At 39.7% G+C, this 25,251-nt stretch overlaps 1 protein-coding gene and 1 long non-coding RNA gene across 8 annotated transcripts in view; one reads left to right on the plus strand and one right to left on the minus strand.

Annotated features, from left to right (window-relative positions):
- The first annotated feature begins 2,512 nt into the window (after positions 1-2,512).
- On the plus strand, positions 2,513-3,511 carry LOC141391428 (uncharacterized). Its single transcript, XR_012409647.1, has 3 exons — positions 2,513-2,553; positions 2,605-2,909; positions 3,257-3,511. It is a non-coding gene; the product is annotated as an uncharacterized lncRNA (long non-coding RNA).
- Positions 3,512-3,807: 296 nt separating this feature from the next.
- The window catches only part of DPCoAC (dephosphocoenzyme A carrier), a 48,100-nt gene continuing 26,656 nt past the window's right edge, over positions 3,808-25,251 (minus strand). For all 7 annotated transcript variants that reach the window (XM_073962209.1, XM_073962210.1, XM_073962204.1 and 4 more), the window contains 7 exons: positions 12,210-12,423; positions 12,025-12,139; positions 11,776-11,964; positions 11,494-11,613; positions 11,274-11,419; positions 5,166-5,352; positions 3,808-5,077 (listed from right to left, as the gene is read on the minus strand). In XM_073962209.1, the coding sequence (XP_073818310.1) occupies positions 4,909-5,077; positions 5,166-5,352; positions 11,274-11,419; positions 11,494-11,613; positions 11,776-11,964; positions 12,025-12,139; positions 12,210-12,417 (1,134 nt within the window). In that variant the 5' untranslated portion in view covers positions 12,418-12,423 and the 3' untranslated portion in view covers positions 3,808-4,908. The remainder of the gene's footprint in view (positions 5,078-5,165; positions 5,353-11,273; positions 11,420-11,493; positions 11,614-11,775; positions 11,965-12,024; positions 12,140-12,209; positions 12,424-25,251) is intronic.

Raw genomic sequence — 25,251 nt, forward strand, 5'->3', positions numbered from 1 at the left:
AACGTACGAAACCAAATTAAAATTTCTGCACCAATTTTACTAATAGCTCCTCTTCCTCCAAATGTCATCAAACTTCTGCGGTAGTTTGGTATTGCTATTTGGAGTGAATTCGAATCGCAAACGTAGGAAACTATCCGAGCGCCTACGCTTACAGCTTCCGGATAAATTCTTTGCAGAATATTTCCGACAATTTCACCTGTATATCCGTTATGATACTCCGTTCCGAGGAAAATGGTAAATTCTGTGAGGTCGCCAACTAATATTTTTTTTTTGGACTCTCGAACGCATCTTCTTTCAACAGCGAAAGCGTCAACTAATATGAAGCAATATTGTGTAGTTACTATTTCGTCGACTTTCATCTTAAGGGCATAAAAAATCAAGTGACATTTTCGGTGCTCTTCTGGCAAACTTGCAAAAAACGAAACTAATGGGTCGATTCCGTATTGCGACGCGAGTCGTGTCGCGTTGAGCCATCCCGAGGTTAAAGTCATTGCCATGGTACAATAAAGTAGAGGTAGGCCAGGTATGAAAATCACTGACAAATGCCACCCTGCAGCCATGGCTTAAAACGTCAAATGGCATGGTACAATAATAATGGTAGATGTATCTGCATAGCTATCCCATATTACAAAAACATATGGTACTTAAAGCTTCACTTTTTATATGTTAAAAGTGTCATATAGTGTAAAAACATTTCTTTAGCTAGGCTCCAGAATATTATTGTTGGAAAAGTGTTCCAAAAATAGCAAAAGTTCTTCCCAAACTTATGACAGTGAAAAAATTTCATTCACTTATTTTCTTCTTGACAAGTTTGGCTAATCTGACATCGTGATTGCTGGTATCCGATTTGCAGATAAATGTCAGCAGATTTTTTACAAAAATTGTAATTTTTACATTCCCATACTTTTGGGACAAATTTAAATTAATATCAATATTTTAAATTGTTCATTCGTAAGTTTTGCTAAAAAATCAACAATTTTATTTTGCCATGCGAATACACATTTTTTGTCCTTGTTTTCAATTTTAAGATATAGTCTTACAGCAGAAGTTTTTTGTTGGAACAATTCAGCGATACATCTACCTTTATGATTGCATAATGTCAAAACAATACAAAATGTCAACCCAGCTTTTGACAGATTAGGCCATAAAAAGAAAAAAATTGTAATCAGCTGTTAGCTGTGGCCTACCTTTACTTTATTCTACCATGGTCATTGCCATGAGATTTTTGAAAGCTCCCTTCTGCAAAAAACCTTAAAGCAGCACACACTTTAAAGTACTACATTGACAAGCAAAACTGACAGTCATCGAGGTCTATTTCGTGAATATCAAAGCCTAATTGAAAAATTTCTTTTATAATCTCTAAATAATATCGTAAATATTGTATTTCAAACGTTTTTTGCTAAATAAAAGTTGTTATTTGCCGGAAAATTGTCCTTAAAGTACGTTGACTGTCAGTTTTGACTGTTAATGTGTACTCCCCTTAAGTAGTGGTTGTATTGCTGTTGATCTGTGGGTTTTTCTGAAGTCATTTTTAATGCCACCACTATGAAATTAACAAATATTTTGATGAATGTTGGAAACCAAACAAACTCAAAAGGATTAGATTTATCTCTTAAGTGTCATCTGATAGATGCTACGTTAACTATATCTTCTTCACTATCATCAAAAAATAGTTCCACTGAGCTTATCATTTTAGAAAACTATAACTTTTGTGTACAACTTGTTCTGATATTTTTTTCTAATTTATTGAAATTAATGGGCCGATTCCGTACAGCGAGTCGTGTCGCGTCGCCAAATGCAATTTTTCGATTCCGTATGGCAATATCGCCTGACGTCGTCAAATTTTGTCGCCGAAATGTTCATTTTCCGGCGACAACAAATTAGCTGTCGCCGTACATTTTTACTAACGAATAAAAATAAAATAAAAATAACTTGTTATCGACGATTATTTTCTATCGCTGTACGTAGTACATTTTTTAAATTTTGTCACAGAGACGATAGACGACGCGACATGACTCGCCTCGCTGTACGGAATCGGCCCATAAAACAAACAACGCTCCGCTACATCACCGATAACTTGTTATCGACGACTATTTTCCAACGCTTTACGTAGTGCATTTTTTAAATTTTGTCACAGAGACAATAGACGACGCGACATGACTCGCCTCGCAATACGGAATCGACCTATAATTTAATTTACGTCGAATCGGCGTGGCCCATCTGCCGCCTTGGGTACGACGACTCCACTTCTTCCAGATTTCGTGTCTGGGATCTGGGTCGACTTTAAACAATCGACATGTTGCATAGACTAATCGAATATTTTGTAATCGATTTGCCAATTTCTTCGGTGTCATGCTTAAGTGTTCCATACCCATTTTCCGTTTTGAAATAATCGCATTTTAAACTTTTTTAAAAATTTAGGGTAATATCTGTTGGAATATAAAAGATTCTATATCATCTATCATTTCAGAAGTTAAACGAAGAACTGAAACCATTAATGGAGTGCTTACGAGGACAACAACATCCATACGTAGGAAAATACCTATACAAGAGGTAAGTACATTTTATTAGGTTCTTATTAATTTTTTAATAAAAAAATAAAAGTTCTGCAAATTTTCTAGACACGTGACAATGCATTCATCCCCACCTGCGGTAGGCCCACAACCAGAGCTTCACGAACCACCACCAGAGCTTCACCAGCCAAAACCATAGGTTCACCAGCCACAACCAGAGGTTCACCACCCACCAGCTTCGCCAGCCACAACCAGAGCATCACCAGCCACCATCAGAGGTTCACCACCCATCAGCATCGCCAGTCACAACCAGAGCTTCGCTAGCCACAACCATAGGTTCACCAGCCACAACCAGACGTTCACCACCACCAACCAGAGCTTCAGGATCAGGAACATGTAAGTGCATTGCTGCAGGAAGCTATAGTCAGGACGCAGAGGAAGCGAAATACAACAGGGAATGGGGATAGGCAAAAAGCAAGGAGGAAGGATTATCCTGATGAACTCATGCAAATAGCAGTTGATTTGTGCTAGGAAAAATAAATTAACGCCGACTCTGGCAGTTATTTTACGGTCTTCCTACTCGAACCGTATCAGCAAAACTTAAGGCTGCAAAAGAAACAAAGTTTCGCAATATGCCTCCTTCGTCTTCTGTATCAGGCTATGCGCCTGAGGATTTTGTTTTTTCACACACACGCTATGAAATTTTCTAAATTATTATTATTTTTTTTTTTTTTTTTGAACAGCATCAACAATTTTTCTTTCAACATCACAACACTGTAAGATGCAGTTGTTGTTGAGTTTTGTTTCCTGCAACGGCGCGACCATGATATTGTTCTGATTCATAATGTGCACTATTTCTTTGATCTTACCTCGGATTCCATTGCAATTAAATTGCAAAAGAGACACATTTTCAGGGTATTGGAACGGCAAGGAATGGTGTTAATTGCTGCGTTGGCTCTGCTGTTGGGGGACTGCGTGGGAGTCGGGTAATCTAACGACGTCTCACTGGGGGCTGTGTGCATGTGGAGGCATGTATGTACGTGTATGACCAGAGACATGTATATCGATGGAACAGCTCCTGTGCAACGACACAATTCAGAAACATAACCAAATCAAGTCAAACGAGTTAACAAATTTAAGAGGTTTTGTCAAGAACACCGAATTCCTAAAATGACAAAAAATTTGATCTAACTTTCAACCTAACCTAAATGTTGTGAATTTTGAAATTATAATTTTTGCTATATACATACAACAATTCATTACATTTCAACTTTTTATAAATAAACTGCAAACATTTTATATATTTAATAACAATTTGTTTTTTATTATTATTTACAATTTAAGCACACGTTTATTTTGTTGGTTTTGTTGTTTTACAGATACTAATATATCCTATATATAGTTAAATAGTAATAATAAAAAATCATATTTTTATCAATCACAATTATATAATAGACAATATTTTTCACTTCTTTGCGAAATATAGGTTATGTAGTAGTTGTAGTAGTGGTTGTTGTAATAGTAGTAGTAGTAGAAGTTGATGTTGGTATTGTTAAAGTCGAAAAACTCTTTTTCTATTCTAATCATAAATTATATTTCCATATTGTTTTTTGCAGCTAATAATATAAACCGTTACAAATATGGTTTATAAAATAGCATTAATAAATTCTTAGAATTTCGAAATATCATGTAAATCTATGTATGTATATGTGTATTTATTTGCATGTGTAAATTCATGATCAAAAAACATGAAAATGTTTACAATTTCGGGATAAGTTCTTCTTTTCTCGTTTTTGTTTTTTTTTTTTTTTGTAAATGTTATTTTTTTGTAAATACAAAATGAGGATAATAAAAAATTTTGAAATATTATTGTCTCACATTGTGCGTGGTGGCTTGGTGAATGTGTGAATGCTGCAGATGGATGGTGAGGTGATCAAAAAATTACAACATATTTTAAATGAATCTCCAATGCTAAGGTACAAAATGACAATTTATTTAACTAATAAAAAGGGGCGGGGAAACTGGGACAAGAAATAAAACAATATATACACAACTTAAAAGAATTGTTTCTAAAGAGAAAAGGACTTTGAAAGATGTGAAACAAATTTACCTAGGAGTTTTTCTCCTAACTAACGACATTTTTCAAATGATTTTGTTAAGACAAATGGGAAGAAAGAAAGATAAAAAAAAGTTAATTGACTAACTAAGAAGACATAATTTTACAAAAGAAAACTTTTAAAGTTTAGTTTGTTTTACTTAGGTATTTTTTCTTGTTTCTTAAAAACTAATAAATCAACAACAAAATTACAATAATAATAGTACATAGTAATAGATTGGGCAAATGAACTTTATGGCGGACGTGTATAATAAGTAGTAGTAGTTATAGATTTGCATATTAATTACTATGAGTGCTGATACCCTCCCGTCCCCGTTTCAAGTGAAATAAATCGCGCAGCAATTCCTTGATGAAGTCATATGTCGAGAAGCTAATACCCACAGCTATGGGACCCTTGATCCAGTTCATACTTAAACCCTTATAAAAGCCATTTTTAATACCTTCCTCTCTGTAAATGATATAAGAAAGCGAAATATTAAAAAAAAAAATAATAAAAAATAGTTGCTTTAATTTTAAAGAATCCTCTAGGTGCTTACCTATAAATGGTCTTTAACGTCACATATATGCTGGGATATTTGTTATGTCCATCTTTGGTTACACCCATTGTTTGCATACGTCTTCGAACAATGTCCAATGGATAGCTTGATGTTTGGCCCACAGCGCCAGCTGCCGCACCAAATGCCAGTGATGTTAGAGTATTTAGTTTACTATTACCAGTCATTTCTAGAAAAACAATGGAGGATAAAATTTAATAAATACCTTATAATGGAACACTTTTAATGTCATAAATATTTTAGGAGAGGTGTTCTTCAACTATTGAAGACATTTAATAAAAGAGGAAAAATCAACTATAGTACAAAAATCCTCAAAGCTCTTTCGGGCAGCATATGGGTGAAAGACAAGGAGACCATCCGGACCACTTATAAAGCCATAGGTCGTCCCCTTCTAGACTATGCAGCCCCTATATGGACACCAGGAATCAGCGATACGCAGTGGAAGAACCTACAAACGGTCCAAAACACTGCCCAACAGGGTGCCACTCCAAGGCACCCAAAGACCACCTCCACCATGAAGCTAAGCTTCTCCCGGTGAATCCACACTGTACCCTGCTAACAGGGCAACACACAATTAAATGCCAAAAACTTGACCACCCCAACCATGTGAGCTGCAACAGACCACCATCCGAAAGACACCAGCCTATCAGATTTTCGTAAGGAACTCCCTAACATTCCCCCAATCCCCCATAATCCATCAAATGATGATAATCAAAGCGCTCTCAAACAGGTTCACACAACGACCGTGGACAACCATAGCTCCTCATACACGAGCATTGTTGTGCTCGGTGGAAGGCCACCTCCCATAAGCGAGGATGAGAGGGTGCTACCTAGAAAGACCAGATCAATACTGTCACAACTTCGGTCTGGCATCTCTAGGTACCTAAACAGTTACCTCTCCCTGCTGAATCCTGAGATGGCAGACTCATGCCCAAAATGTGGCTAATCTCCACACATCACACGGCACCTCTTCGCGTGTCCTGTACTTCCGACTGACCTGATGCCGGAGTCACTTTGGACACATCCAGTTGAAGCAGCACATTTCCTAGGACTGGATGTGGATGCTTAGATGTCCACCTATTAATTTCAAATTTTCTATTTTCTTTTCTCCCGATACAATATCTACCTGTATATGTTACAACAACAACTGCAGCTTACATCGTTGTGAGGGTTCAATGATTGCACCAGAAGTAGATGTGGGGAAGCTAATCCCCCTATTTCACCAGTCTGTTCAATACACATTTATCTCGCTTGAGCCTGGCTTTGGAATGTATGGGGGTAGCAGGCAGGTGTGGAACTGCCGAGGTAAAGTTGCTGAACGCAACATCCCATCGATAAATAGCTGTACTCCAGGTTATAGGCCCAACATTAGCCCGCTTTTGGAGGGTCATAACCGTCTGGTCTTAGGGGACTTTAATGCTCATCATGAGTTCCGTCCTAGGTAATGAGCAAAGAAGCGTTGGCTCGGCTCATTCATAACTCTATGTTTTGCACGGTCAATGAGGAAGGCCCTACCAGAATTAGCGGAGAGTGTCACATTTCGCCAGACATAATCATCGTGTCACCTGGTCTGACAAATGGCACCCGTCATTTTCCTTGGATTAGACCATCTACCCATAATTGTGTTCATCAACAGTCCGTCCGATTTCATCCCCTCTGAACGCCACACTTTCGTCAATCATGGGAAAGCAAATTGGTCTAGTTTCAGAGGGCAATCATTGCTTTAGATAACTGCCCACCCCTTCTGATGTTCGATTAGCAGAAAGGATGTTCCGGGACATCATCAAAATTGCAGCCGCTTTCTATATACCAAATTTCTCAGCAGAAACGGTGGGACTTGCAAATGAGCGTCATGAGCTTCGTCGTGCCAACACCAGTGACCCCAGAGTCAGGGAGCTGACACTGGATGTTAAAAGGTTGGTTCGCTGAGCATTAGCGAAATAAGTTGCTAAATCATCTGATGAATTGCAACATTGGAGCCGGAATAAGTGAATTGTAAACAACGGTTAAGTCACTCTCGAACCCAGGAAGAATTCGAGCAAACCGAGATTGAAAGGACGTAGAGAAGAGAACCACGTCCCTTAGATCCCTTCTTGCCGAGGATGAACCCCCACAATTTATAACGGACGATATTGCGAATATCATCACGAACACTAAGTCATCTAAAGAGTTGAGCTCTGATGGAATCTCATGGTAATGCTAAAACAACTGGATGCGTCGGTGCCGAATATCTCACTAAAGTTCTCAAATTGTCGCTAGACACCCACATCGTTCCCGAAGTCTGGAAAATGGGCAGGGTGTTTCTGCTACTAAATTCGGGCAAGTTTGCCAGCAAAAATGAATTGTACAGACCGATTTCGCTTTTGTCGCCCGTAGCAAAGACCCTTGAGACTTTAAACCTCCCCAGCGCCAGAAATAGCTATTCAGTTGTCGATCATCAGCATAGGTTCCATAAGAAGCACACAGCAAGACAACAGCGCTACACGTCATCTCCACACATATTAGTCGAGGACTCACCAAAGCAAGCCGTGTTATATAACAGTGATGGTGACGCTTGAATTATCAAAAGCCTTTGATACTGTCAAGTAATTGAGGACATCAAGCAGACAACCCTCCGACCAAATTTAAAACCTTGGGTAATCAATTATATGTGTTAACGCCAGTAGTACGTGGAATTCAGTAATAAGAAGTCCAAGCCCGTATAATGAAACACGGAGTTCCCCAAGGTAGGTATGATATCTCCGGAACTGTATTCCACTCCGCTCCATACGGTATTGAGATCTTTAAGTATGCGGATAATTGTACGATCTTGGCATCAGATAGCTTCCCTGATGTCATTTGTGATAGACTGAACTTCTATTGAAGTGATCTCACACATTTTTCCACGCGAGGAATATGCAAATATCAGTCACTTAATCTGCCGCCACTCTGTTCACCACATCACAGCGGACCATCTACATGAGGAGACAAAGAGTTTTCCCAGTACAGCAACACAATGGCATTCTTTCTTTGTAGTATTTACTCTGGTGTTATCATGAGGGCCATCCTAATCACCATATGTTCGATAAGACACCCATCCCGACATGCCAACGTTAAGAGAACCCCTAGATCAACAAACGTATCACGGAGGAATAAATAACATTCACACGGATGCAGTCGCAGGTACTATAAACAACTGTCGTGTGAATGCGGTCCTCGGAGAACATCTACCATCTATCGCAGCTGAGGAGAGTCAGCTGCCACAACAAACCAGAGTAGTCTTGGCGATCCCACGATAGCGGATACTTTCGTACCGGATTGACCCGAAACCAGCCATGTTTCGGCCAGCGGCAGCCAACCCAGCATCAAACCTATGCTTCCACGTGGGTTTCTGTGATACAACCACAACAACAGAGTAGTCTTGGCACAATTACGCTCTGGATGGTGCAGCCGTCTGAATTCCTGTAGGGCAAGGATCGATGAAACCGTCCAAAACATCTGCCCAGCATGCGGCACAGACCCGCACGACACACTGCACCTTTTCAACTGTCATGCCAAACCAAGTCAACTAACTCCAGTAGATCTGTGGTTACATCCCATCAACAAGCCTATCATGCAGGTTCGAATGCAGTTGCAGATGCAATAAACAATTGGTACTAGGAAAACATTCCTCTCTATCGCAGCCGAGGAGCGTAAGCTGACACGACAAACCAGAGTAGTTGTGGCTCAATGACGCTCGGGGTGCAAAGCATCTGCCCAGCATGCGATACAGGCTAGCAAAACACACTTGTAGTAGATGTGTGGTTACACCCCATCGAAACGGCCACATTCCGTGCGAACTGAGGTTCTCGAACTACATCCCTATCCATCGTAGCTGAAGAATGTCAGCTGCCAATACAAACTAAAGTAGTTTTGCTCAACTATGTACAGGCTCCCAAGACACCGTGGAACCTTTTCAACTACTCTGCATAACCTGTTCAACTAACACCAATAACTTTGGTGTTACAATCTATTGATGCAGCCACATTGCTAACCGAAAACCCAAGTTTGTTATAAAGAAGTTCGACCGTATAACAATGGAGTTACAACAACAATGTTTACGAGGAGGGCCATGAGGAGGATTTTACGGGTGCATAAGCCTAACGACATGTTCTTCATCACTGTCACAATTTTGTGGACAGGTTTCTCCCTTTTTATGTTCCAAAGAGAGGACAAATATTAGAACAGGAACCTGTAGATCAACGGACCTATCAGTCAGGTTCGGATTGTATTTAAACTGATGCAGTTTCATACTCTAAGGCCATATCCATGCATCGCAGAAGAAGAACGCCAGTTGTCAGAAGCATTGCCCATTATTAAATCCCATTTATTATACCCTCAGCATTTATGCTAACAGGGTATATACACTTTCAAACGGGCAAAATGTGCATCATCGAAATAATGGTTTTAGACCTCAAGTATGTTTGGACGAAATCCGTTTCAGACAATTTGGAGTTGATTTAGCCATGTTCGTCCGTCTGCCTGGAGCGCACGATAACTCTCGAACGGATCAACCGATTCGGTCCAAAATTTGGCTTACGTAATATTTTGTCCAAACTTAGTTTAAGTTCGAGGATGGGTTATATCGGTCCACTCCTTCCAGTACTTTCCCCACAAAAGTTCGAAAATGTTCGGAAAATTTGTGCGTACGATAATTCTTGATGGGAGTAACCGAATTGGTCCATACTTTGTACATCTTGAAATTTCTGCCAGACTTAGATAAGGTTCCAATATGGTCCACTCCTGCGGGTACCTCCCACACACAATTTTGGAATAGTTCAGTTTGGGACCTGTTCTCGAATCGCTTTGATTTTTGTTGTATCAACCTGTATTCACTGTCCCCCATACGACGGTACAAGTTTCATCAGGGGCAAGTCCATTCTTCCTGAGAAAATAGCCTGAAAGGTGCAAAAAAATCCCTATGACACCGTGTGGAGCGCAAGATAACTTTCGAACGGATCAACCGATTCGGTCCAAAATTTGGATTTTGTAATGTTTTGTCCAAACATAGCCTAAGTTCGAAGAAATGCCATATCGGTCCACTCCGGTTCAGGTACCTCATCCACAAAATTGTTGGAAAAATGTTCGGAAAAATTGTGCGCACTATAACTCTTGAAGGGAGTGACCGATTTGGTCCATACTTTACATATCCTAATATATCTCCCAGATATAAATCAGGTTGGAATATGGACTATATTTGTCCACGCCTTCGGGTAGCTCCCACACAAATTTTCGGATAAGTTCACTTTAATACATGCTCTCGAATCACTTTGATCTTTTTGAAGCAACTTGCATTCGTTGCCTCCATTACGACGGCAAAAGTTTTTTCAGGGGCAAGTCCATATGTAGTGGCTGGAGAGCATGATAACTCTCGAACTGATCAACCGTCATATTTTGGCCAAACTTAGTTTCAGTTCGAACTGAAACTAAAAAATGTCACTAATATGGTATGCACGATATCTCTTAAACGGGGCAACCAATTTAGTCCAAACTTTGAATCTTCTAATATTTTGCCCAAATTTAATTTAACTTCTAAAATGGTCCATATCGGTCCTCTCCTTAGGGTAACTCCCCCACAAAACTTCAACATTTGTGTCTAAGTGCAGTTTAGGGTCTGTTCGAAGATCCTTTGGAAATGTATGCAGATGCTATTGGCTGTGGTTCTGTTTACAGCAATATTATGTTTTCCGTGGATAAGTCCATGCTTCCTAGCATACCGGTCCAAAAGTTATACGATGACCCACTGAAATGACTAGTGGGCGCGATATCTATCGAAAAGATATGACTACTAAAATAAGATCCACTTCCATAATGGACTGTGCCGGGTCCATTCCTTCAAATACCTCCTCCGCAACACTTTTGACCTTTAGTCCTAATCCACATTTTTGTCGGCAAGTTCAAATGTCCAAAAAGGGCCACAGAATTCTGAAAAGACCTAAATACATTCGATCTGTTCGTAGATGAAAGTTTCAATTCACATAGGCTGAGGGTATATCTCTGTCGACAACGCCGACTGATACTTTTTTACTTGATTTCCCAAGAAAAACAACTTTGTGTACCATTTTTACTTACCCGTGTATTCACGTTTTAATGTTTCGTAGGTGAAGAATGATGTGCCAGCATATGGGATTACACCCAAAACAGTTGCCCAATAACCTCTGTACAGCGTTCGTGGTCCTTCTTCTATCCAAATTTTAACAAATACCTGACGCAATGTTCTGTAAGTAAACAAAAACAGCAACTCCACATAAAACAACTTAATATACCAAGGGGATAATTAGATGGTCCTTACTTGTAGCCTGTGTATTTGTCTGTAACAGCCATACGAGCCCTTGCCAAATCCAAAGGATAGGTCAAGGACTGTGATGTAATACCCGCCAATGAACCGGCAATAAAACGCCTTGCTTTGGTACTGTGCACAACACAGCCAAAATTTTGAAAGAATGTAAAGAAAAAATGTTAAGAATTTGGATTAGTTTACCAAATAAGACATGGAAAAAACTTTGAAAACTTAAAAGTGTGGATATACTTTGGTTGGGAATTTGTTTTTTCATTGTTTTTTGTCTCAACCTACTCTGTGCCATCTTTGTCGACCGACAGAATTTTACGCCATTGTTCGTGGGCTGTAAATTGTATTGCAGCATAAGGCACAATGCGAGCCATGGTAGCAGAATTACCACGCCATAATGCCAATACACCTTCTTTGGCATAGGTTTGTTTGAGGAATACAATGGCACCGTTTAAGGAATATCTTGCAGATTTGCTGAAATTGAAACAAAGTATTACAAAATTAGTTAAAAATATATTAGTTGGGCAGACTTACTTTATTTGAAAGTTTATTTTCGTCCTATCCAAAGGCGCAATAACTGTTTTGGCTAATGCTCCAGCCGCCGCACCGGCTGTTAAACTCGTCACGACGGCATCAAAATTTGTACTAGCTGGGTGTAAGAGAAACACATTATTCAAATTCTTAATGGTTGCCTATATCATCCAATGTGCGGATCTTACCCTTAACATCTTTTGTTTTTTCCTGAGTGGAAAATGTGCTTTCATTTTGTTTGGAGGTTGTGTTAGCTGCTGTTGTTGTTGCTGTATTGGTGGCATTTAAATTGGCATTGGTGGTAACTGTTACGGCGGCGGCTGCTGTTGTTGATAGCTGACCACTAGTAGTCTTAATGGGCATCGCAATATTTGGTTTCTCCAAAAGATGGCTCATTGGAGACTAAAAAGAAAAGAGAAAATACGAAAGATAAGACGTGTTTTTATAATGGATATTTTATATATTTTTACAATTAATATTAAAAACAACGACTATGGGATTAAGCCTGACTATTTTGAAAAACAAAATAGAAGTCGTCATCCCAAATTAAAAACGCCAACCCTCCTAATTAATATTAAAATATATATTTAAAGGGATAATGGAGGAGTTACATATATACATAAGTAAGACTTATTTTTATTCAATTAAATTGTTTTGTATTAATGGAACAATTTTTTGCCAAATAACTTGCCAAGGCAAACTCACATTTAATAAACAACGTAGCATACTTTTAGGCGAAATATTCTTGTAACCAATTGCATTCTCTATGTCACTTCTCTATGTAAAACGAACATTTTAATGTAACATTTTGAAATAGTATAACATCTGACAAGGGAATGTGGCTGATTGACTCCACGGCGGGCGACTTAAAACGCGGGATCGCGCCAACTTGGTTCTGGGTATTTTGTCCAGTTCTAGAAATGTAGTTGTTTCGATGGAATGTAACCACGGAACTACTGCAGTTAGTTGAGTAGGTTTGACAGGGCAGTTGGAAAGGTGCAGTGTGTCGTGCGGGCCTGTGCCGCATGCTGGGCAGATGTTTTGCACTGCGTTATCGATCCTTGCCCTATAGAAATTCAGACGGCTGCACCATTTCGAGCGTAGTTGAGCCAAAACTATTGTGCTTTGTTGTTGTTGTAATTGTGTTTTTATTATATGTTTGTACTTTCATTCCTCTGCTTACTGGCTGCTTCGATGGCATGTAGCCACACAGACCTGGAGTTTATTGATTAGGTTTGGCAGGGAAGTAGGAAATTGGGCGTGCCCTATAGGCGTGATAAAACTACTGTGGTTTGTTTCATCAACTGGCTCTGATTCTATCTCCAGTTCTAGGAATGTGGCTGTTTCAATGAGATGTCCCCACAGATTTACTGAGGTTAAATGATTAGGTTCGGCAGGCAGTTGATGCTGGGCACATGTTTTGCACGTGTCATCGATCCTTGCCCTATGGGAATTTGGCTTAGTTGAGCCAAAACTACTCTGGTTCATCGTAGAATATATGTACTCCGAGGAGCGCATTCCCACGATAGTTGTTTATGACATCAGCGACTGCATCTGTGTTGAATGCTATTTAAGCCCGATTGATAGGTTTGTTGATCTAAGAGTTCTCTTGGAACTTTGGACCCCTTCAATTGCATTGAAGGGGTTGTTCTGGACTTGTCCATTCGAGGGACTACGACAGGGACTATGTTGCTGCTTACTGCGTGAACACAACCCCCAGTGAGTCGTCGTCGTCAGATTATTCCTCTTCCCAGCAGCCGCATACGCAGAACTTAACACTAGCCGTTGTTGTTCAATTTAATTGCTTTGAACTCCGAGGTAATATCGAGGAAATAGTGGACTTCATGAGTGGTAAGAATATCGTGGTCTCGACGGTGCAGGAAGCTCAACAAACGTTGTGATTGTCACAACGTACTGAGGAAGGATCACACCAGAAGTGGAGGTGAGGTTTAGCTTTCCTTTTGCACCAGTTTGTTCAATACAGGCCTATCTGGCTTGAGCCTGGCTCTAATGACCCATACATGGAGTGTATGAGGGTAGCAATCAAGTTCTCAACCTGTCGATGGCCAACCAGCGCACGTCAACTCTCTCCTGTGTCAACAAAGACGACTGATACTTTTTTACTTGTTAACCTTATGTAACACTATAGGTCGGTCTGTGGTAAGCTATGCGGCGCCAGTGTGGTTTGCCAACGTAAGTGATATGCAATGGGATAACTTGCAAACCAGCCAAAACAGCAACAGGGTCTCTTTATGTCTTCAGTGGACCATTTGCATGAGGAGTCTAAGATCCTGCAGGTGCGTCGGCACAACAGGTTGTTGTCGATGCAATATTTACTTGGAGTCAGGAAGGATCTTCGTGATCTGGAGAGGGAGGACCAGAAATACAAAAGATAACCTCTAAATCAACAAGCTTATCAGGCAGGGTTGAGAGATATTCATACTGATGCAGTCGCAGAGGCTTTAGGAGCCTATAGAGTGAATGTTGTCCTCGAAGATCACCCACCATCCGTAGCAGTGGACAGCGCCACAGCTGCCAATGCAAACGAGAGTCGTGTTGGTAGAACTAAGATTTGGTAGCCGCCTCAATTCTTATTGGGTGAGGATTGATGGCACAACGCAGAACATCTTCCCTGCATGCGCCACCGGTCCGCATAATACGCTGCACCTATTTAAACAACCCAACTCATCTAACTCCACTCTCACTTTCTACTAATCTTATCCTGGTGGCGTCCTTTCGTAACTTGTAGGTAGGCAGAGCCGAATCAATAAAATGAAGACATACACATACATGTAGAAACAGCCGCAGCTACAACAAAAACTCAATCCCGCGACGGCCGGTTCTATGCACCGGATTGACTCGGAGGAATCTTCGACCAGGGTCCGTCACCTCAACAATTATGTATTTGTGTTCGTGTCCCGTGCCGGGATAGAAATGAACCCCGGGCCAGTATGGATCTGTTCCGTTTGCCAGATCCGCATCCACCACATGTCAACAATGGTGAGATGTAATGGATGTATGGAATGGGTGAATTTTCGTGGGTGCTCTGACCTTAGTAGCACCCGGGATTACAGCGACAGGTATGTTGATGCTTGCTGCGTCAGCAAATCACCCAGTGCGTCTTTTACGTCGTCGTCGGAATACGAGACGCTCCCGCAGTCTCCCCAACAATAACAACAAATGCAGCATCTAACACCACATGTTGTTGTTCAACGGCCCGGAAATGCATCATTCCTGCAATTCAATTGCAACGGTCTCCGCAATAAGGTCAGTGAAATTGTGGACTTTATGAGTCGGAAAAACATCATGGTCGCCGCGATCCAGGAAACAAAGCTCACCGCCGCCTGTAGCTTACGTTGCGATGGTTACAACGTTTTGCGGAAGGATCGCACAAGAAGTGGAGGAGGAGGACTTGCCTTCCTAATACACCAGTCTGTCCAGTACAGACCTATCTCGCTTGAGCTTGGCTCTAGTGACCCATACATGGAGTTTATGGTGGTAGCAGTAAAGTGTGGTACTGCCGAGGTAGAGCTGCTTAATGTGTACATACCGCCGATGAATAGCTGTGCCCGGCGTTATATGCCTGATATTAGTTCGCTTTTAGAGGGCAATAACCGTCTGGTGCTAGGGGACTTCAATGCTCATCATGAGTTTTGACAGCGCTTGCAGAGCAAATCGATAGCTCCACGCTTTGCGCGGTGAATAAAGACGCTCCTACGAGGATTAGAGGAAACTGCCACAGCTCGCCAGATATCACAATTGTGGCACCAGGTCTGATAAATGACGTATCCTGGCAATCCGTCATTTCCCTTAGGGGTAGTTTACACTATATGTAAATGTCATATGACATGAAATTTCCCATAGTTATATATTCGCTAATTTGTGCAATATTGGAGATTTTCCTTACGTCATTTACTCTGTGCGTCCACACCAGCAAAAATGTAAAAAAACTACGTCTCCAGATTGCCTCCTAGATATGGACTATTTTTATTTCGTGTCATATGACATTTACATATAGTGTAAACTACCCCTTAGTTCGGACCACCTCCCTATCATCGTCTCCGTAAACAGACCACCCGAATTCATAACCTCTGAACGCCGTACTTTCCTGAACCATGGGAAAGCTGATTGGCAAGGTTTCAGAGAATTTACCAATCACCGCTTCAGACAATTGCCCACCCCCTCAGATCCTCGGGTAGCTGAGAGAACTTTCCGAGACATCATCACTAAAGCAGCCGCTCGCTACATACCTGCTGGTCGAATACCCGAAATAAGACCAAATTTCCCAGCAGAGGCGACGGGACCAGCAAATGAACGTGATGAGCTTCGTCGTACGAACCCCGAAGACCCAAGAGTTAGAGAACGTACTCTTGAAGTCAACAGGCTAGTGGGCGAATATAAGCAGAAAAGTGGCTAGACCATCTGAAGCAATGCAACATTGGTGCAGAAATAAGTAAATTGTGGGCAACGGTTAAATCACTCTCGAGTCCGAAAAGGAAGGATGGCGGAACGGCTGTTACTTTCAACGGCGTGACAGTAACTGACCCAAAGAGGTGCGCGTGTTATTTTAACCGGCAGTTCATAGAGCACCCCGAAAGTGATAGGGCGAAGAGAAGTGTGCTACGCCGTATAAGAAGAGCTCTTCCAGCCGAGAAGGTACCATCACAATTTACGACGAGCAATGTTGCAGATGCCATCCGAAACGCTAAATCATCCAAAGCGTTGGGCCCGCACCGAATATCGATGGTAATGCTTAAGCAGCTGGATGAACCTGGAGTTGAGTATTTAACAAGTGTTCTCAACCTATCGTTAGCCACCCATGTTGTACCGGATGCCTGGAAAGTTGGCAGGGTGGTCCCGCTACTGAAGCCTGGCAAGGATGCCAGCAGAGGTGAATCGTACAGGCCGATTTCACTCCTGTCGCCAGTAACAAAGATCCTAGAGGCGCTACTCCACCCCACGATGAGAAGGTGTTTTCCAGTTGCCCAACATCAACATGGATTTCGGAAAATGCATAGTACTACAACAGCATTAGACGCCATATCCACACATATCAGTAGAGGACTGAAACAGAAAAGGCCGTGCGACCGAACAGTCAGGGTGGCTCTTGGTGCTTTTCGAGGATATAGAGAAAACTAATCTCCAGCCATGTTTGAAATGTTGGGTAATCAACTATATGTGTGGACGCCAGTCGTTTGTAGAATTCAGAAACAAGAAGTCCAAAACCCGTAGAGTGAAACAGGGAGTTCCCCAAGGAGGGGTGATATCTCCGGAACTGTTTAACCTCTACCTTTCTAAAATTCCACACCCTCCAGACGGCATAGAGATCCTGATGTATGCGGATGATTGTACATCTTGGCGTCGGGTCCTATCGTCGATGACATATGTGATAGGCTAAATGTCTACATAGCTGACCTAGTGCAGTTCTTCCATCTGAGGAATATGAAAATATCCGCCACTAAATCCACAGCCACGCTGTTCACCACATGGACGGCTGAGATGAGGCTCCCACTGAACATATTGGTCGATGGTGCACTGATTCCAACCACTAACTACCCTAAAATACTGGGTGTAACGTTCGATAGCATCTTCAAGTCATCCGCGCATGCCACAGCTATTTGCAATAAGATCAGAAGTAAGAACAAGATTCTCAAGTCGCTGGCCGGCAGCACTTGGGGTGCTGATAAAGAAACCTTGTTGACCACCTACAATGCAATAGGCCGGTCTGTGGTAAACTATGCGGCGCCAGCGTGGTCTGCAAACGTTAGCGCATCACAGTGAAAGACGATTCAAACCTGCCAGAATACCGCCCTGAGGACTGCAACAGGGTGCCTCCTCATGACACCAGTGGACTATCTTCATGAGGAGGCGAAGGTTTTAACGGTGCGTCAGCACATGTGGATTGGGACCACACGATACTCTGCATTTATTCAACTGCTCAGCTAACCCCACTCACCTGTCTCCTCATTCTTTATGGACGCAACCAGTCCAGGTTGCAGAATTCTTGAGTCTGGATACCAAGGAATTTGATAACTGAAATAATACACGAACGAAGTTATATGCGTTGCTACAACAACAACAACATCTTCTACTTATTTGAAACTGCATCTCATACTACCCAATCTAACAAGTATGAGTTTAATAGAAGATATTCCTTGAAAAATATATTGACCAATACGGGCAGGCTGAGTTTATAAACGTAAAAGACTGATGAACTCAAATTCGAAATCAAGACCTTGCAATCCAATGAATATTTCGTCACCATAAATGCCGGAAGACGTAACCCACAAAAATAAAACTTTACAGGAGAAGCAAAAAACGTTATAAAATGAAAACGGTGTTATAAAATATCGAAAATTTTTAGTATCGTGTTTTAAGACAGAGAAGAAATATATTTTTGGAAAAAAATTAAAATTTTTTCCAGAATGTTAGAAGCTGTGTGGGTTACGTCTTTTGGTATTGTATTTTTCTGAAATTCTAAAAGACGTAACCCACAATTTATTGAGTATAAATTTGAAGAAACTAGTATAAATGAACAATAATAAACAAATTAGAACTGGTTTATTGGCCTACGCGGTTAAGCGAACTTTAAACTAGCAATCTGACGATGTTGGGTTCAATTCCCAATCTTGATGTTGATATTTCAATGGACCACAATTAGGTAAACGGTCTATTCCAACCAACACTATAATTACTTATAAATCAATTGTATTAGACAATACTAAATCTGGAATATTATATTTATTGTTGTATATAAGTCAATTTATGGACAAAATATAGTTCATATAAATTAAGTGATCTGTAACAGTTTAAATGTAACTTTGATTTGTCATAAGGAATGTTGTCCTAAAAGTAATGACAATCACTTGGAATTAAGGGTTTTAAGTCTTGCAGGTGTTGAAATTTCTTTTTTGAAACTTTTAGCCTTTGTGTGTACATCTGAGAAGGATCCACTGTAGTCGTCTTTGATATCAGTTTTAAAAAAGATTATACTGCTAGGATCAAAAGGCAATGCTCGCAGTGACTGTAGGATCTCCTGTCTTTTTGTATAAGTAAACCAATACAAAAAAATTGCGTTTTCCTCTGGACCTATTTGATTACTACAATCAATTGATCTCTATTAAACCATGGGTTGGTTGACAAGACCATATTTTGCAAACTTACAGCCTAATCGTATCCGTCTTTAAAGAATACATCGTTGTACTAGAACGACGTGAATTTTAAGCATATACACGTTTTCGTATCAACGCCTCAAATTTTGAATATTTCCGTTCGTTCTTTCTCTTGGAGAAATGAACAATATCGAGACGAGCATTGCCTTCCGAATAACCTTTCCTTCCTTTTGTTCGGTTAACATATTGTTTTCCATATCGCTCATTTACTCAAAGAGTGACACATTTCAAGAAAAACTCGTTTTAAGTTGGCGAATGAAATTTGACTTCCCCAACTAAAAAGATTGTTGCACAAAAACTAAAATAACTACTGGGACCATATTTTGCAAACGGCTAGCCAGATATCAGTGTTAAATTTCTGTGCAAGATCAAGCATGATTTGAAACGTTTTGTAGAAATCGGTTCAGTAGAACCGGGTTTTGAACCTGGACTTTCAGGTCAAATAACCGGTTAACCGAATCCGCTCCGTGGAAATTATACATTAACTCAATAAGCCCTGCCTCGGCATTATAATTGCTCCAAAAATCAAAGAATACATTGTTTGTACTGCTGTTTAGTTTTGAAATAATGTGGGTTACGCCTTTTGTGTTCTATGAAAATTACAGTATGCTGTTACGTCTATTGGCATTTCTTGAATAGGATCGTTATTTTTAAACGTAGAAGCTTGAAATTTTGCCAGAGCATGTATTTTAGCTTAATATATCAGATTCCATTAAAAAACGAATTTCGATTTCCATGTCGGTTACGTCTTCCGGCATTTATGGTGACGATATGTATATGGGACTATATATACATCTGTACCGATTTGTTTGAAAATTGGTTCAATGTTTTTGTAGGCTAGTTCAGGTTGCATGTGTCAAATTTCAGTGATTTTGGTGCATTTTTATCTCATATCAGATGCGAATATATATGGAAGCTTCATCCAAATCTGGACCGATTTTCATTATTTTCTATAGGATTAATCCTTATACAGAAGATATGCTTTGTGCAAAATTTTATATCAATCGGACTATAAATGAGCTTTCTAGGGCTTTTAATCAACTTTTAACACAAATTTCCCCTCTGTCCGACGGTACAAGTTTCATCAAGGACAAGCCCATACTTCCTGAGAAAATAGACTGAAAGGTGCAAAAAACCCCTATGATACAGTGTGTTGTGGTTAGAGTGCAAGATAAATCTCGAACGGAATTGCCGATTCTGTCCAAAATTTGGCTTTCGTAATATTTTGTCCAAACATAGTTTAAGTTTGAAGACAAGTCATGTCAGTCCATTCCTTCAGGTACCTCCTCCACAAAGCTCAAAAATGTGCGCACGATAACTCTTGAAGGGGTTTGGTCCATAATTTACATATCCAAATATAACAACCAGATATAGATCAGTTTCGAATATGGACTTTATTTGTCCACTCCTTCGGGTACCTATCACACAAAAGTTCACTTTAAGACCTGATTCCGAATCGCTTTGATTTTTGTTGAAACAACTTGCATCCGCTGCCTCAATTTCGACGGTAAAAGTTTTTTAGGATAAGTACATACATTTTGAGAAAACAGCCCGAAAGGTGTAATAACCCCTACGACTCCAAATGTAGTGGCTGGAGAGCACGATAATTCTCGAACTGACCAACCGATTTGGTCAAAAATTTGGCCTTCGTCATATTTTGTCCAAACTTCAGTTTCAGTGCGAAGATGGGCAATACCGGTCCACAGCTTCCGGTACTTCCACCAAAAATGTGTCTAAAATGGTATGCACAATGTCTCTTGAACGGTTTAACCAATTTGGTCTAAACTTTGGATCTCCTAACATTTTGTCCAAATTTAGTTAATCTTCCACAATGGCCCATATCGGTCCTCTCCTTAGGTTAACTCCCCCACAAAAGTTCAACATTTGTGTCCAAGTGCAGTTTAAGGTCTGTTCGAAAATCCTTTGGAAATGCATGTGCGATATTGTCCTGTTTACAGCAATATTATGTTTTCCGTGGACAAGTCCATGCTTCCTGGTATACTGGTCCAAAAGTTATACGATGAACCACTGAAATGACTAATAGGATCGATATCTATAGAAAAGTTATGATTCCAAAAATAATATTCACTTCGATAATGGACTTTATCGGTCCATTCCTTTAAGTACCTCCTCCGCAATACTTTTGAACTTTAATCCTAATCCACATTTTTGTCGGCAATTTCAAATGCCCAAAAAGTGTTTCAATTCACATGGGCTGAGGGTATATCTCTGTTGGCAAAGGCGACTGATACTTTTTGACTTGTTTTTAGTTTACTTTCTTCAGCTGTTGATTCATAGCATTAAAGTTTATACATATATTATGACTTCCCATCCCTGATATTTTGACATCACATTTATAAGATATTTTTACAAACAAACAACATCTTGAAATAAAAATATGTACCCACATTTTATAATTTAATAAATTGCAATCAATCCATTAGATTTGAAATATGAACATTTCATTTCACAACAACAAAACAACACGTTTTGCAAAACATTCTGACTTAAATGTACTTTTTGCAATTGTTGTTGTTGGTTTTGTTGTTTGCAATTGCACTTAATTTAACATGGCAATGTAAACAAATCATCCGTCGTGTGGTGACATCAACCTGCCTCTGTTGTAGGTGCTGATGTTGCTATTGTAAACAAATTTGAAAACCGGTAGGTATATGGCGGCGTCGAATGAAAATACAATTATGCAAATTATAATAAATTTTTTTATTTACATTCGTTAAGGTGTAGATCGACCCTCGTCTTAAAAACAATAACAACACATGTGTTAATTAATATTCACGTAGTGTAGCTGAAGAGCGAAAAACAAACGAATTTGTAATACTTTTTGGGTTCTAATAAATGAAGAAAAGATTTGAAAAAAAAAGTTTATTAAAAAATGTGATCATGCGAACTTCCCCAATAATCTAAAAACTATATAATCTGAAGAGAAAATAAAAAAATATGCATTAGGTGGGGCACCAGGTCTAATATTTACTAAAATTAAAAATATTCAAATGCTATTTCGCCAGGAAAAAAAATTAAAATGATTCTTTTGGGAAAAATAATTGGTTGGACCTTAGCCAAGGAAGAAAATATAATATTTTAATTCATTTAAACACCCCCGCATTGGAGGCTACAGATAAACAGACATGGGTATGTGTATATGTGTGTGCAGCAGTATAGGAGGAGGTGTCACATTCGTAATACTAAAAATAAACACTTTCACGTGCGTAAAACATATAAAAACAAGAGCAACAAACAACTTTTTTAAAAAAAGCGGCATTGAAATGTCTACAAACAATATTTAGCTGTCAACAATATTTGGGAACCATCGCCATCATTATGCAAAATTCTTGACAATTTTACCGGTCGGTAGTTTATATTTTGATAACCACACACACAAAGTTACAACACCTTTTAGGGGGCAAAGATCATATTAAGTATAATCTCTAAATCCACATATAAAAATATTAAAGCAAACATATAACGGTTTTCAACAATAAACAACGTTATCAATAATCCAATAATACTGAACTTTTTCTCAATTACTTCTGATTATTCACCAAACCCCCATCGAATGGAAATAAAGAAAAATTAATTAATCAATCGCATTGCAAAAAAAACAAGCCAGTCTACAGTTACTAACCTTTGGAATTCCAAAACCATTTCTTTGTTACGCTGCATATATTGTGATTTATTTATTCATTTTGAAATATATACCTATAGCTCACTACCTATACAGACAACTAACCGCTCCATGATAAGTCAGTCCTTATTATATTCGCAATACTAATTGAACGGTAACGTTTTATCAACAACGAAACTTTAAAATAGACTTTAAAGTAGCCAATAAATGTGTTAATCGAAAAACAATGCAATGCCCTCAAGCGTAAATAGCGGGGGGCTTTTTTGTTAAGTACATTTGCTAAATGCTTTTGTAAATTTGCAAAAATATGGATTAAAGTAAAAAGAGGTTAAAAAAACTTGGGATTGAACACAAAAAAAGAAATTAGAAAGAAATAGGGTTTAGATAAAGGGGTGGGGAACGTGATATCCTCACTAGTGCTAACTACACAAAAAAATTGATAAACAAGTAAGAAAGTATCAGCCACAAGTGCCGACAGAGATATACCCCAGGGTCCCACAACCTCGGACCTAAAGAAAAGAAGAAACACAATACTTCTGACGTCTGCAACCGAAAAAAACTTTACCGTCGTAACTAGGACCAAAAAATTAAAAACGATTCCAGAGGACTCCTAAAGTTGTACCCTTTCCAAACTTTATGTGGGAGATACTCGCAAGAGTGAACCGATGTAGTAAATATTCGGACATAATATGAGTCTTTAAAACCCACTTAGGGTTATCTCCAATTTAGTTTGGAGCCATTGTCTCAGGAAGTATGGGAGATCTAGAAGGTGTGAACCGATAAGGCCTATCTTCGACCTTAAAGTTTGGACAACTTATTACGATACCTAACATTTGAACCAAATCGGTTTATCCGATCGAGTGTTATCGGACACAATCCGAGTCTTTAGAAATAATATGATGTACAACGTTTGGACCAAATCGGGTCCCTTAGAGGGTTATCTCCAGTTTAGATTGTGCCGGCCGGCAGGCTTTTTTGGAGCTTTTGGACCATTATCTCAGGAAGTATGGACTTGCCACGAAAAAAAATGCACCTTCGTAACAGGGCCCACAAGAAGAACTTGTTGCAGCAATTTCAAAACGATCGAGACGAGCTATTGAACTGTAATTTTTCTACATTTTGTCTGAAAGGTACACGAAGGAGTACACCGATTTAGTCCATATTCAAACCTTATCTATGCCTGCCTAGAAGTAATATTACCATATGACCAATCCGGTTACTCCCTCCGAAAGTTATCGTGCGCACCATTTAAGCGAAAATTGTTGAACTTTTGTGGGGAAGGTACCAGAGGACAAAATAGTTTGGACAAAATATTGCTATACCCTATATTTGAAATACATCAGCTGATCCGTTCGATGGTCATCCTGCGCACCAGCCAGAAAGACGGAAGGATATGGCTAAATCAACTCCAAATAGTCTGAAACGTATTTCGTCCAAACATACTTGGGGTCTAACTTTTTGGCCGTATGAAATGGTATATACCCTCGTTAAGTTCGAAGATGGGTTATATCGGTCCACTCCTTCCGGGACCTCCCCCACAAAATGTTCGGAAAATTTGTGCGCACGATAACTTTTGAAGGGAGTAGCCGATTTGGTCCATACTTTGAACATCATGAAACTTCTGCCAGACTTAGATAAGGTTCAATCCGTCCACTTCTTCGGGTACCTCCCACACAAAATTTCGGAAAAGTTCAGTTTAAGACCTGCTCGCGAATAGCATTGATTTTTGTTGCAACGACTTGTATTCACTGCCCCCTTACGACGGTACAAGTTTCATCAGGGGCAAGTCCATACTTCCTGCGAAAATAACCTGAACGTTGCAAAAAACCCCTATGACACCGTGTGCAGTGGTAACTCTCGAACGGATCTGCCGATTCGGTCCAAAATTTTGCCTTCGTAATATTTTATTCAAACTTAGTTTAGGTTGGACGATCAGCCATATCGGCCCACTCCTTCAAGTACCTCCCCCACAAAAGTTAAAAAATGTTGGGAAAAATTGTGCGCACGATAACTCCTTATGGCCGATTTGGTCCATACTATAGACATCCTAATATATATACCAGATATAGATCAGGTTCGAATATGGAGTATATTAGTCCAATCCCACGGGTACCTCCCACACAAATTTTCGGATAAGTTCACTTTAAGACCAGTAGATTCTCTAACACATTTTTTGAGTTAACGACAAAAATCGGTAAAATTAAAACGCGAAATTATGAATGAAAAGTTCAAATAAAAGTTGACAACACTCATGCTATCGGTAAAAATTTTTCGACTACTTTTTATTCGTCGCTAACTTACCGAAAAACATCGGTAATTACTGAATTTATAAGCATTTTAATCTTACCGATATTGTCGGTAACACAAAAAATGAGCACTACAGCTCTCGAATCACCTTGATTTTTGTTGAAGCAA

This window comes from Musca autumnalis, unplaced genomic scaffold (assembly GCF_047663935.1).
Source record: "Musca autumnalis isolate F117 unplaced genomic scaffold, ASM4766393v1 scaffold_1, whole genome shotgun sequence".
Lineage (NCBI taxonomy): Eukaryota > Metazoa > Arthropoda > Insecta > Diptera > Muscidae > Musca > Musca autumnalis.